This window comes from Diuraphis noxia, unplaced genomic scaffold (assembly GCF_037042655.1).
Source record: "Diuraphis noxia isolate RWA-SAM2 unplaced genomic scaffold, SU_Dnox_SAM2 contig0001, whole genome shotgun sequence".
Taxonomy (NCBI): Eukaryota; Metazoa; Arthropoda; class Insecta; order Hemiptera; family Aphididae; genus Diuraphis; species Diuraphis noxia.
In genome coordinates, this window is record NW_028301711.1 from 13,880,373 (window position 1) to 13,894,758 (window position 14,386).

A 14,386-nucleotide genomic window follows, 5' to 3' on the forward strand; every position below is an offset into this window, starting at 1 on the left:
AGACGCGGAACTCGGACGAAAACCGAACGGGGTCGAAGAGGCGCGATAAAAGGGCAAAAGAAGTCGAAAGAGTGAAAAAAAACGCGACGTTTTTGAAAAAACGCGGACGACGCGATAAGGACTGCGGGCCGAGATAACGACGGTAGGCCGAGGACGTCGTAAGAGCCGGCACGGGGAGCGCCACCGTCTTAGCCGTGCCAGTGCGTTGCGCATTAGCCCTCTGATAGGTTACAAACGAAATGATGCACAATAACCACGTTTTTGCTGGCTGGTAACAAGACTACAAAAGCAACTAGAACAAGTAACCACATTACGCCATTACGACAATCGGTTTGTCTTTCTCGACTGTTCAGTGTTCACTTATGCAATCTCATTTGGTATGTCGTGTTTCGTGTAGACGTGTAGTCTGTACTTTTCTTTCTAACTGACAACAGTTTTGACATAGATTTATAGCTAAGAAGATTTTAGTAAACAGTATTCTCTCATAACGATTGTAAAATCAAATTATAAGTTTTTAAACTGAATAAAATAAAATATATGTAGTGTTCCTATTCCATTCAAATTTCATCTTCGGTTTCGGTGAGTGACAAAAAATATAATCAAATAATATTTAACTTTAATACATATTTTCTTACGATGAGTATCTAGTCATATTTAACTGGAAATTAACAATTCTATATAACTAATGTTTGGTTGTTGTTACACATTGTATACGTAGACTAATATATACTATTTTAGGTAGGTAAATAAATAACGATAAATCCAACTAAACATAGTTTTATAAATTAGGTAGTTAGGTATAATAATTTAGAACAAATTTGTTATTGATAGAAGATGAATAAATTAAAATAATTTTAGATTTTTCTTATTTAATTAATAAACATGGTTTTTGCTATCTATTTTGTTTTGAATCAAGTCTCATATATTATAACATTGTATACTGGTTACACAACTGATACATAAAATACTATGAATTTGTGTCCCCTTTCATAATGTACCGTTTAATGCAAGCAGATAGCTATCAGTTGTCACTAATTTTTTTCCACGGTTGTTTACCCTCAACCATGGTTATTCCTATTAAATATTAAAACAATTAAAGATAAATTAATGATACGTATATAGATATAACTACCTGAAATGTTTAAAATTTTTCCACCTGGAGCGATTAGTTGAGTTTTAAATGCCTTATCATGACCAATCGAGGAGGGCCATTTTTTTCGACTAGTTGTATTATCACATATCAGTATATCTTTATTAATACTTATAACTCATAAACTACTTATGAACAATTTAATTTTAATATATCTAAGTAGGTACATAGTACAAAGTATATCGAATAAGGAGTGTCATTAAAAATTATTAATATGTATAATCTATTTAGAAAAAATCTTTTTTGTTTTAACTTAAAATTATGTAAAAACAGGGTTTGGAATGAATGCATTTTCAATGAATGCAATTCATGAGTACATTCAATTTTTACATTATGAATTATGATTGTGAATCGGGTTGTGAATGCATTTATTTCTCAAACAAATATGAATGGAAATTGAATGTAATTATGCATTCTTTTTCTAATCACATAGAAAATATATTAATATTATACTTTTAATACCAAAAAATAGTTTTTACTAGAGTCTATCTACTATCTACATAAGCTGCGGCAAGATTAGAATATTATCGTCTCAGTTTCAACCACAATAACAAATAATTATTATTTTTAATATTTTATTTATTTATATATATATATATATATATATATATATATATACACAATATTATATAATATTGTTAATGCAGTTAATGTTTAAAATGTGTGTTATTTCAATTTGCTATACCTACCTCGTTTATTGATATGGTTCATGCAATATATAAAATGCCTCGTTAAACACAAAAAATAAATTAATATATTATGTTTTGTTCAAATAAAATAAAACATTTTTTTACATGAAAGTGGTTAAGAATGCATTCTTTTAATGAAATGCAAGTATGAATGCATTCTTTTTGAAAAATTGAATGTTGAGTGCTAATACATTCAATTTTAAGCTCTGTGAATGTGAATGCATTTATTTTTTGAATGAATGTTCCAAACCCTGTGTAAAAACAAACTATATCAAACTAAACTTTGATATTTGTCTTATGTTATATATGTTATATTTATCTCTGTATATATTCTTTTCAGACTGGCCATTAAAATCGTTGTTGGGTTAAGTTACATAATTTACACTAATCTGCAGTTACTGATCATTGTCAATTGGTTGTACCGGCATGGCGGCATTATCAGGTCGGAGGAGTTTATTATTATCATTGTTGTATATTTCAATATATTTTGTATTTTTAGTCAATTGCATTGAGCGTACTATATGTCATTACTGGTTTCGTTATTATTACGTATTTGTATATATAAGTATTGAGCACTATCCCACCAACATATTAAATTGTAATGTTAAAATTTGCAATTTATGAAGATTTCTTGTTTCTAATGCCTTTATGTATGTGTTGGTGTGATATAAGCTACTTTTATATTTTAAACAATATTAATTAATTTTAACTATGCACTTAATTTTTAAAATATAATACTGGATTCAAATAAATTTTTTTTTTTTCAGTAAAAGTCTTCAGTTGCTCAATTTGCAATGAACCTTTAGGAGATACTCCATTCTCTACACTATGTGGACACATGTTCCACTATAATTGTATTTCTCAATGGCTGTTTCGGTAAAACACATATTTTAATACTGTTTAATATAAAATTATTGTTAGAAAATAATTAAATTTTTTATGTTATTTTATTTCCAAAGGTCAGGATCAGAAACATGTCCAAATTGTAGAACCCATGTACCAAGATTCAGTTTACTCCAACTTTTTCCATCTGAAGATGATAAGTTTTGGGTAAAAACCAAAGAAGAACTGGAATTGTTACAGTAAATATTTGTATACGTACAAAGAATACCATACAATAAATGAATTTAATTAATTTAAAAATGATTAAAAAATAAGTTATTTAATACTTGTTTGTGGTTCCAAAACCTTCTTATATAATTACTGATTTTGGTTGCCAAGCATATATCTGTTAACAAACATATTTATATAGAACTATTGGATTTTTAGTGGTCTAAGTCAATATATGTTTTCGTTAGCCAATTTGAACAAAACATACATTTCTTTCATTATTTCAACTTGGATATTAATGAACAATACTTATCTAGATCACAATAATTTTGATTAAAAACAAAACTTATATAAAATAGATGTGTTTCAATTTTTAATAAAAACTGTCAATATATCTAATTTGAAAGCTTTTAATTAAATTAATAACAAATTTGTTCATCTATGCATATTAACTGAAGTCTGACATCTTGATAGACTTACAACATTTAAATTAAATGTATATATGAAGTATATTACTTTGTAAGAAATTAAACTTTATAGAAAAGTGATTAAAATGTCATTCTTAATTTTATCTAATAAACGCAATAATTAAGGATTATTAAAAATGAAAAGTATTAAAAACATAATTAAACAAAAATGTATTACAGGCATTGCAGCAATAAATTATTAGGAATTAATAACAGGTGTTTAATGATTTTGATTCATAGAACAGAAACTCTAAAATAATACTTTTCAAATGTCAATAATTAATTTGTATAATTCTATAAAAAATTTTCTTTTAGGAAGAAATTAAAAAGTGTCAGGATGTGTAATGCAGATTATAAAAACAAAATGAATAATCTCACATTAAAACTAAATGCTGCTGAAGAGAACTTAGATAAAAGCAATAAAGAATTTAATGATATTAATACCAAATATTCAAATCACTGTAATAATTGTGTTAATCTCATTGCAAAAGTAGATAAAGAGTAAGTAATCTTGTTAGTTATCAAACAATGACATTTTTAAATATCCATAATTTATTATTTGTATACATAACAGGACATTAGATTGCAAATATAATCAAGAGAAATCAACAAGAATATTATTACAGAAAGAATGTTATGAATACCATTCTATCGTTTCAGCAGAGCTTAAGTAATTATATATGTTTTTGTTGATTCTGTGTATTTTAGTGTAAATTGAGTATTGAAATATTTATTAATTTCTTATTTTTTACTAATTAGGGAGTTACAATCTGAAATAGAAAATTTAAAATCGGAAAAGAATTATTTTCAAAAAAAATGTCATGATCTTGAACTATCAAGTACATCATCAAAGGTATATATTTTTATATTTCTTGTTTGTATTATGTTCTCATATGATGAACAATTATTATTGTGTTATGTGATACATAATATATTAATATATATGTTTTGACTTAAATTTGAATTTTGAGAGTTTTTATAAGGCAAACAAAAACACAATTTATTTATATTCAAGTGTTATAAATATTTAAGTACTTCGACATACGTACTTAAGTAGTTCAAATTAAAGGTCATTCAGTAAAATGATTTAATATTATTTGCTCATCTTGTTCATTTGAATTATTTTAGATACTTACTAGAAGCATAAGCACACTTTCACGTCAAATACAGTCTTCGGCTCAATGTAAGATAATATTATTAAAAAAATATTCTACAGTAAAAACAATAACATTATAAGCTTAATAAGTAAACTTAAATAATATTACATTTATTATTAAAATATTAAGCAAATAGATAGTAGCTTTGTTCTATTCTATATTTTTTTAGCATATGTTATGAACTAGAATCTAAATGACGGAATGATAATCCAAATAAAATGATTCCCAGCATCTCATGTGCAATATGTTTTATCACCTGGATATAACAATTTGATTCTTTGGGTCCTTTGGAAATCGTTTTAAGCTGATTCTACTTTAATTAAAATCAATAAAACTTAAATTATTTTATTTTTATATAAAAATATATAATTGATGTAAAGTAAACAAATTTTGTATAAAATACGTTTTTTCTGTGCGTTAAATTTATAATGGCTTATAATATATTCAATTTCTAGACATTGACAGAATTCACAATTTACGAATTATTTCAAGTAATCGTAAAACTTTGAAATTCAAGTGATATATAAAATTAATATATTATAGTATATTATACCAGCAAATTATTTTTTTCTGATTAAGTAGGAAAATTTGTGGGGAATCTTTATTAAAATGTCTAATGTTTGATATCAGAAGAAATACTTTTATGAACTTCCAAATGAAGAATAGTTTGCATATTCTTACGATTTATAGTTTACCTTTTTGCTGGCTTTTCACATTCACTACCTTTAATTTTTAAGTTCTATTACTGCTTGTAAAATATATGTCCCCTTAATAGTTAATAAAATACAATATTATTAATAATATGTATTATTGTAATATTACTATGAAGTATAAAGTATTATTTTTTTCAATTTTCAGCATCTCCTGATGGCTTTCTATCGAACTGTCATTTTTGGATTGTCAATGAACTTGAAAAAGTATCAGGAGCGACCAATCACATACACTTCAATGTACAACGTGTTTTAGAGCACGGTGGAACTGTTGCATATCATTATACAAATATGGTTACACATGTCATTGGCGTTTCTCGGAAAAATTCAGATGTTCTTAGAGTAAAAATAATATTTTTATATCTTATTTAAATGTAATAACTGATTGACATATTAATTTTTCAGGGTTTAAAAGAACGTAAAAAATGTGCAACTGATTACTGGCTCAGTGATGTTATAAGTGAAAGAAAAATGATAAAACCATGGTTACCTCATCATTTTCCAATGCCATACTGGTAAAATATTTTTTGTTTATTTACTCGTATATATTTATAAATGTGTAATCAAACCTTTATTTAACAAAACTTTCCAAGAAAAAAAAGATTTTATGGAACTATGAAATTTTCATTCAAAAACGTTTTTATTTAAACAATTCATTTTGTTTTACATTTTTCAAACAAATGTAAAAACTTTTATTATTTATAGGATTCACCCTCATCAAGAGTATGAATTGTATGCTATCATGCCTTGTCAAATTTTATTACCTTAGATTATTATTATTTATGATAATATATAAGATACGATGTACTTTAAAACAGTTTTCTTCTATTTGTCACTAGTTGTTCATTAATTTGTGTTGCATGTTGTACATGTATAAGTAAGATCTAGAATTTCAAAAAAATAATTTTAAGTATCACAGATAAAACAAGATGATCAAAATTTAGTGTAAAAAAAGTTATTTGGAATTATGTCCAGTACAATAAAAAAAACTAGTATTGAAGTAAAAAACATTATAATTTCTATTTTAACAAAATAGAATTTCACAAGTTTTTTTCAATGAACCATTAAATTTGATCAGTAGAGGTTTTACTATGTATTATGTATGTAGTATATAACAGTTAATAGTTGAGCCCAGTTCATCTGTATTATCCTTTAAGACACTGTACTTGTATGTATTGTCTCCTTCTTACAGTGCATAACATGGCAAATTTACACTCAGCAGATCATGTTAAGCTCCATTAGTTTAAAAATTAAAGTGACTTGTCCTCTCATAAAATTTAAAGAACATTATCTGTGTATTTTATGATAGTTCAATTTTTAAGTTGTTATGAGGATTTTTAATTAACACTATAGTATGTAGGAAAAACTTGCTCTAAAATTGTACTATTTTAAATTATCCACATAAAAACACAAATAATGTGCTTTTTACATTTTATGAGAGGTCCCATAAATTTTTAAACTTACCGAGCTAAATATTCGAGATAAATTATCAGTTACGCACTTGTAAGATGGAGACAACACATGCGGGTATAGTGTTCTCTTAATAATTAATCTTAAGTTCACATTAAAATCAATTTTGTTTATTTTTACTAAAAATTTTGCTAAAACTACAAATTTAATTTATTATTTCATTGTCATAACTGATTAATTTTTATTTAAAAAAAAATACAACTTTAAATTGTTATCGTAAACACCATAATAATATATTAACGAATATGGCCGGTCAGTCTAAGATAACTTACCTTAGTTATAACTTATTGATGATATTATTATTATTTTTTACTCAGTATTATGGTAGGTTGATTTAATTTTTGCCAAAATCATTGCATTTCTAAACATTGTTAATATTTGATTTCTGACTATTTTAATACTCAAGTATATTATACAATACTTTGTTCAAGCTATGAAACATAATCGGTGGTTAATTTATGAAAAGGATCTATGTAATATTACACGCAAGTATTTAAAAAGTTTTTATTTCGGGGCGATTAATGGATGTGGCCCAACTGTTAACTAATGAAAACTGGTTACTGCCAACTGCATTTCTTAACTTGAACAGTGTAGATGGTAGTTGAAGCAATTAAGAGAATAAAAATGACCTCTTCAAATTACTATTTAAATTGAATTTTAACAATTGCTCATAATAAAAATTATTGCCAATGATAATAAGAAATATTAAGATTATAAGAACTTAAACATTTTTCTTGCATAAGCTGAATTAAAAAAAAAAAAATAATAAATATTGTAATTTTGTATAAAATACGTTTTTTCTGTGCGTTAAATTTATAATGGCTTATAATATATTCAATTTCTAGACATTGACAGAATTCACAATTTACGAATTATTTCAAGTAATCGTAAAACTTTGAAATTCAAGTGATATATAAAATTAATATATTATAGTATATTATACCAGCAAATTATTTTTTTCTGATTAAGTAGGAAAATTTGTGGGGAATCTTTATTAAAATGTCTAATGTTTGATATCAGAAGAAATACTTTTATGAACTTCCAAATGAAGAATAGTTTGCATATTCTTACGATTTATAGTTTACCTTTTTGCTGGCTTTTCACATTCACTACCTTTAATTTTTAAGTTCTATTACTGCTTGTAAAATATATGTCCCCTTAATAGTTAATAAAATACAATATTATTAATAATATGTATTATTGTAATATTACTATGAAGTATAAAGTATTATTTTTTTCAATTTTCAGCATCTCCTGATGGCTTTCTATCGAACTGTCATTTTTGGATTGTCAATGAACTTGAAAAAGTATCAGGAGCGACCAATCACATACACTTCAATGTACAACGTGTTTTAGAGCACGGTGGAACTGTTGCATATCATTATACAAATATGGTTACACATGTCATTGGCGTTTCTCGGAAAAATTCAGATGTTCTTAGAGTAAAAATAATATTTTTATATCTTATTTAAATGTAATAACTGATTGACATATTAATTTTTCAGGGTTTAAAAGAACGTAAAAAATGTGCAACTGATTACTGGCTCAGTGATGTTATAAGTGAAAGAAAAATGATAAAACCATGGTTACCTCATCATTTTCCAATGCCATACTGGTAAAATATTTTTTGTTTATTTACTCGTATATATTTATAAATGTGTAATCAAACCTTTATTTAACAAAACTTTCCAAGAAAAAAAAGATTTTATGGAACTATGAAATTTTCATTCAAAAACGTTTTTATTTAAACAATTCATTTTGTTTTACATTTTTCAAACAAATGTAAAAACTTTTATTATTTATAGGATTCACCCTCATCAAGAGTATGAATTGTATGCTATCATGCCTTGTCAAATTTTATTACCTTAGATTATTATTATTTATGATAATATATAAGATACGATGTACTTTAAAACAGTTTTCTTCTATTTGTCACTAGTTGTTCATTAATTTGTGTTGCATGTTGTACATGTATAAGTAAGATCTAGAATTTCAAAAAAATAATTTTAAGTATCACAGATAAAACAAGATGATCAAAATTTAGTGTAAAAAAAGTTATTTGGAATTATGTCCAGTACAATAAAAAAAACTAGTATTGAAGTAAAAAACATTATAATTTCTATTTTAACAAAATAGAATTTCACAAGTTTTTTTCAATGAACCATTAAATTTGATCAGTAGAGGTTTTACTATGTATTATGTATGTAGTATATAACAGTTAATAGTTGAGCCCAGTTCATCTGTATTATCCTTTAAGACACTGTACTTGTATGTATTGTCTCCTTCTTACAGTGCATAACATGGCAAATTTACACTCAGCAGATCATGTTAAGCTCCATTAGTTTAAAAATTAAAGTGACTTGTCCTCTCATAAAATTTAAAGAACATTATCTGTGTATTTTATGATACTTCAATTTTTAAGTTGTTATGAGGATTTTTAATTAACACTATAGTATGTAGGAAAAACTTGCTCTAAAATTGTACTATTTTAAATTATCCACATAAAAACACAAATAATGTGCTTTTTACATTTTATGAGAGGTCCCATAAATTTTTAAACTTACCGAGCTAAATATTCGAGATAAATTATCAGTTACGCACTTGTAAGATGGAGACAACACATGCGGGTATAGTGTTCTCTTAATAATTAATCTTAAGTTCACATTAAAATCAATTTTGTTTATTTTTACTAAAAATTTTGCTAAAACTACAAATTTAATTTATTATTTCATTGTCATAACTGATTAATTTTTATTTAAAAAAAAATACAACTTTAAATTGTTATCGTAAACACCATAATAATATATTAACGAATATGGCCGGTCAGTCTAAGATAACTTACCTTAGTTATAACTTATTGATGATATTATTATTATTTTTTACTCAGTATTATGGTAGGTTGATTTAATTTTTGCCAAAATCATTGCATTTCTAAACATTGTTAATATTTGATTTCTGACTATTTTAATACTCAAGTATATTATACAATACTTTGTTCAAGCTATGAAACATAATCGGTGGTTAATTTATGAAAAGGATCTATGTAATATTACACGCAAGTATTTAAAAAGTTTTTATTTCGGGGCGATTAATGGATGTGGCCCAACTGTTAACTAATGAAAACTGGTTACTGCCAACTGCATTTCTTAACTTGAACAGTGTAGATGGTAGTTGAAGCAATTAAGAGAATAAAAATGACCTCTTCAAAGTACTATTTAAATTGAATTTTAACAATTGCTCATAATAAAAATTATTGCCAATGATAATAAGAAATATTAAGATTATAAGAACTTAAACATTTTTCTTGCATAAGCTGAATTAAAAAAAAAAAAATAATAAATATTTTTTATTATTATGTTTCAGTGAAGATAATTTGCCTTTTGCAAATAAAGAAATAGCTATTGTGAATTTTGACAAAAACGAATATATTAAAATTAAAGTGATGGCTGAATGCTTAGGTGCTATGGTTATCAATAAAATTTCCCGTAGTACAGACATGGTAATTACTCTGAAGTAAGGATTTATTATTATTATTATTATATTTATATACTTTAAAGGTCATAATATTATATTGTAATATAGGTATAGGTATTAAAAATAGTATCAAATGTATTTCAAAACAAAAATAAATGTCGAGATGTTATATTTATGAGATAAATAAACATTATATGTAGTGATGGGTCAAACTGAATTCTTAAAGCATTGCAAATCAGAACTATAATGACTTATAAATTATTTAAACTAACCCAAACCAAACTATAAACAATTTTAATTGAATTCAAATTTAAACTTCATTTCATTTTAATTTATCATACCTAATTGCAATAATATAAAATAAATGTCAATAGTTTAATATTATCATGATATTTACATTTTAATTAGGTACTATAAATAGAGAAAATTAATTTCATGTATTGTTTTACTCAGAATAATTTCAAATTTGATTACTTAACAGTAAAAGATACTTAATAGTTCAGTTCGTAATTTTTTTACACAGAGTTTGAATTTCAATACAAACCAAACGTGAAGGGATTGGTTTGGTTTGAGATTTAATCAGTTTGACTGGTAATATAAATATGATTGTTTTGAAGATTGTCTATGACCTAATTGTATTTTATTTAAACATCAAGTAATATAATATTTGATGGAAAAAAACTTTGTCAATGTTAATAAAAAAAATTAAAGTAATTTAAATTTAAAGCTTAAAGTAGGAGCACAATTTAAATGTGTTTATGTTAAAAATTGTTTTTAAAAATGATGTTTTTCATAAAATGTTTAATATTAAGTCCTTAATACAGTGAAAAACTAAAAAACTCCAAATGAAATTCAGCATCATGTGCTCTCATCATACTTGAACATACTGTTTACCACGAACTAAGATACACAGGACTGGAAACGAATGTTGATACAAGTACACCTTAATATTTAGATTGTGAGGGGAACGAGGGAATTTCGGTTCTAATCAACACTAGCACTCAACTCTAGGCTGTCGGCCGCTATCCGAGTGAATAATTATTATTTAATATTTATTAATTATTATTGATTTTGATATTTCTCATTTATGCATTTAAACCAAAAAGTTTTGAAAAATAGATTCGTTAAGGTCAAAAAATTATCATAGCAACTGGCAAGTAGCAACCCAAACATAATATGATAAAAAAAATACACGATATAATATGTGTAACGTGTAAAAAAAAATTAAATATTTGAGCTGTTCTTTTTTATATTTTTGAATGTAGGACGTAGGTATCATGATTTCAAAATATTATTATATAATATAGATATTTACTATAATTTGTAATAATGTATTGTATAATTGTATTTAGTTGATAACATAATATCACAGATTATATAAAAATATAATATAATCTGTGATATTATTATGGAAATAAGACATAACATAAAAATCTAACACGGACTAAGATCTTAGTCCGCGGTGTCTAATATCTATTATATAGGAAGCATTTAAAAAATAAAAAATTAGTAGAACCTATTACCTATAATTTATAAAGTACCTAGTATCTATGTAGTAACAAGTTTAGATAACTTTTTTTGTAATTTTCTTTTTTAATTGTTTGTTTTGTGACAAAGTAAACTGTTTCGTTCTCATAGTGATGCAGTATTGGAAAATATTAGTCATTATTTCTGTTTCAAACAGACACAATTATTATGAATTATAATTATAATATGTTAAGTAGGTATTAAATGTATGATAATATATTATAGGTAATATTGTATAATTATATATTTTCAAAGTATGAAAAAGGCGGGAAATTAAGCTCCTATTAATATTGATTAGCATGCTGATTTATTAATTTCTTGTTTTGGATACCTAGATGACGCTAGTAATGACAAGAACTCAAATCCCCCGTACCCCGCTCATTGTATACATTTTATTTATTTATTATTTTTATTATTTTTTTGTTTTTGGCCTTTAAGACCATCTTGCCAAAGAACATATCATCCCCCCATTGTATACATAAAGGAGGATTTACCTCTCACAACCCCCCCAACCTGTTTGTTTCCAGTCCTGTATATCTTAGTTCATACTGTTTACACAGGGATTCATATTTTACCAGCAGACAATTTAGATAATAATAAATAATTTACTTCTGATGTATATTTTATCTTAAAATCTTACAAGTTGCATACCTTTTGTATATTTTTTATTTCCAATATTTTTATGATATAAATGTAATTTAATTTTTAATTTTTATTAAGTAGTTGTTGGGTTGGACCTTAATGTCAATTATGCAGAAATAAAAACCATCCCGAGAGAATGTACTTCATAATATTATTAAGCTCTTGAGTACTTGTATTAGAAAAATATAATTATATAAACTAACGTGGATGTCAAATGCGTTTGATAGAAAACTAGGTGTTCTTTTAATGTGTAATCTACCAGATTTTTTCTGTCTATAACTAACATTAAAAATGTTAATAGAAGATTCTCCCTCTCCGCGTTTTCTAAATTTAACAATAAATTAGTTTATCTAAAAGTTACATTATTTACAGCCATGAGATATTTTAAATTTTAGATTATTTATTTGATTTATTGTAGATTTATAGAGGAACACAACTCAGGATTGTTTTACCTATGCAATTAATAACTTTCATTTAGTATCATAGAATTTAATTATAACACATCCAATACAAACTATCGCCTATAAACTTATTTATTTTCATTTCTTCAATAATCATTGATTTTTTTTCAATGCAGCTATTTACCACAAACTTGTTTCATAAAAGAGGGCGATATAAAATATTTTGATTTTCAGGGTAGTGACAGTCTTTAAAAGATTGAGAGACATTGTTGTAAATGGTTTCCACCGTGTCCTATAAATATAAATTGTCTTACAGTATTATTAAATTAAAATTGTATAATTTTCTTCCAAATAATTAAAGTTACTTGCATTTATTATTATAGATTAGAAGGTGGAATGATAAAAAAAGCTTTAGCATTAAAGTTACCAGTGGTTAATGCTCAATGGATAACTGATGTATTTCTTAGTGAAAAAATTGGTTTACAAGATTTTAAACATAAAAAATACCAACAGTTTGATTTGTGCAAGTCATATTTAATGGATTACAATATGGTATCAAGTATAATGGGTATGCTAATCAGTTTTTATGAATTGACAAATTATACATTGAAATTTTAGTTTTACAAAGATTGTTCTTCTTAATTGTTCAAAATCAATAATTCATAACTATTTTTATTAAGTGGCTTGATAAAAATGAAAAATTGTGATAAATCGTGATTATGAAATTCCATTTTTTTTTTCAGAGGCTTGGGAAAAGCATTTAAATGTTTCTAGGTTACAATTTTCAACTAAAAAAGTTTGTAGTAAATCTACTCTTGCAAATAATAAAAGGAAAGCATGTGTTGTACAAGAAGTTTTAGAATCTGTTGATAATGATGATAATGACGGTATCACTTCTGTTGCAACCACATCCACTGAAACTAAACCACATATAAAATTTTCTAAAAAATCAATTAGGCAACCTAAAGACATGAAAAAGGTATTTTGTCATATTATTTTTTATTTTATAATTAAATTTTTTACTATACGTATTAAAAGGTTAAAATCAATTTTGCAGGGGAACAAAAACAAATAACAATTTATAATAAAGAACTCAAATGAATTTTCTATGTAACTTTACAACAGATTACTTGAAAGTAAATATCGAAATACTTTCATCCATTCTTAATATTTTTATGATAAATATATAATTTTAAATAGTTAATGTAGTGAACAAATTGAAAATTCAGTTTTAAAAAACCATCTGTTGCGTCATTATCTTAAATTTGTGTAATTTTTATGACATTTTTGTACTTTTATATATATAATTATAATATTGTATAAGTTTATATTAATTTTAAATCTTGTAATTTAATTTTTTTTTAATTCTTCAATATGATAATGTACTCTTATGAGTTGTTTGTTTGGAGCCCACCCAAAATACTTAAAATTAAATAAATGCATTAAAGTCATGAAAATGTGTAAATTATTTTCTAATGGTAATTTTATAAATACCTATCTTATTTTAACTTCTATTAGATTTGAAATATTAATACATGATACATTATGAGTTTTATTTATTAAAAATAAATTAAGACACATAAAGGCAGGTCACATCTCAACTCATAGTTTTAGGCAGCAATATTCTGGCCCTAACACCACTCACCATC

The 14,386-nt window shown here is 25.1% G+C and overlaps 1 protein-coding gene across 1 annotated transcript; it reads left to right on the forward strand.

The window, feature by feature from the left end:
- Nucleotides 1–253: 253 nt before the first annotated feature.
- LOC149059820 (uncharacterized) lies at nt 254–13,971 on the forward strand. The gene is made up of 14 exons (XM_089217512.1): nt 254–579; nt 2,180–2,281; nt 2,607–2,715; nt 2,799–2,921; nt 3,672–3,857; nt 3,931–4,026; nt 4,116–4,209; nt 4,485–4,539; nt 5,372–5,565; nt 5,629–5,738; nt 10,057–10,206; nt 13,121–13,305; nt 13,481–13,716; nt 13,795–13,971. The coding sequence occupies exons 2-14, from the start codon at nt 2,266–2,268 to the stop codon at nt 13,810–13,812; spliced, it is 1,572 nt and encodes a 523-aa protein (XP_089073638.1). The 5' UTR covers nt 254–579; nt 2,180–2,265; the 3' UTR covers nt 13,813–13,971.
- Nucleotides 13,972–14,386: the final 415 nt, after the last annotated feature.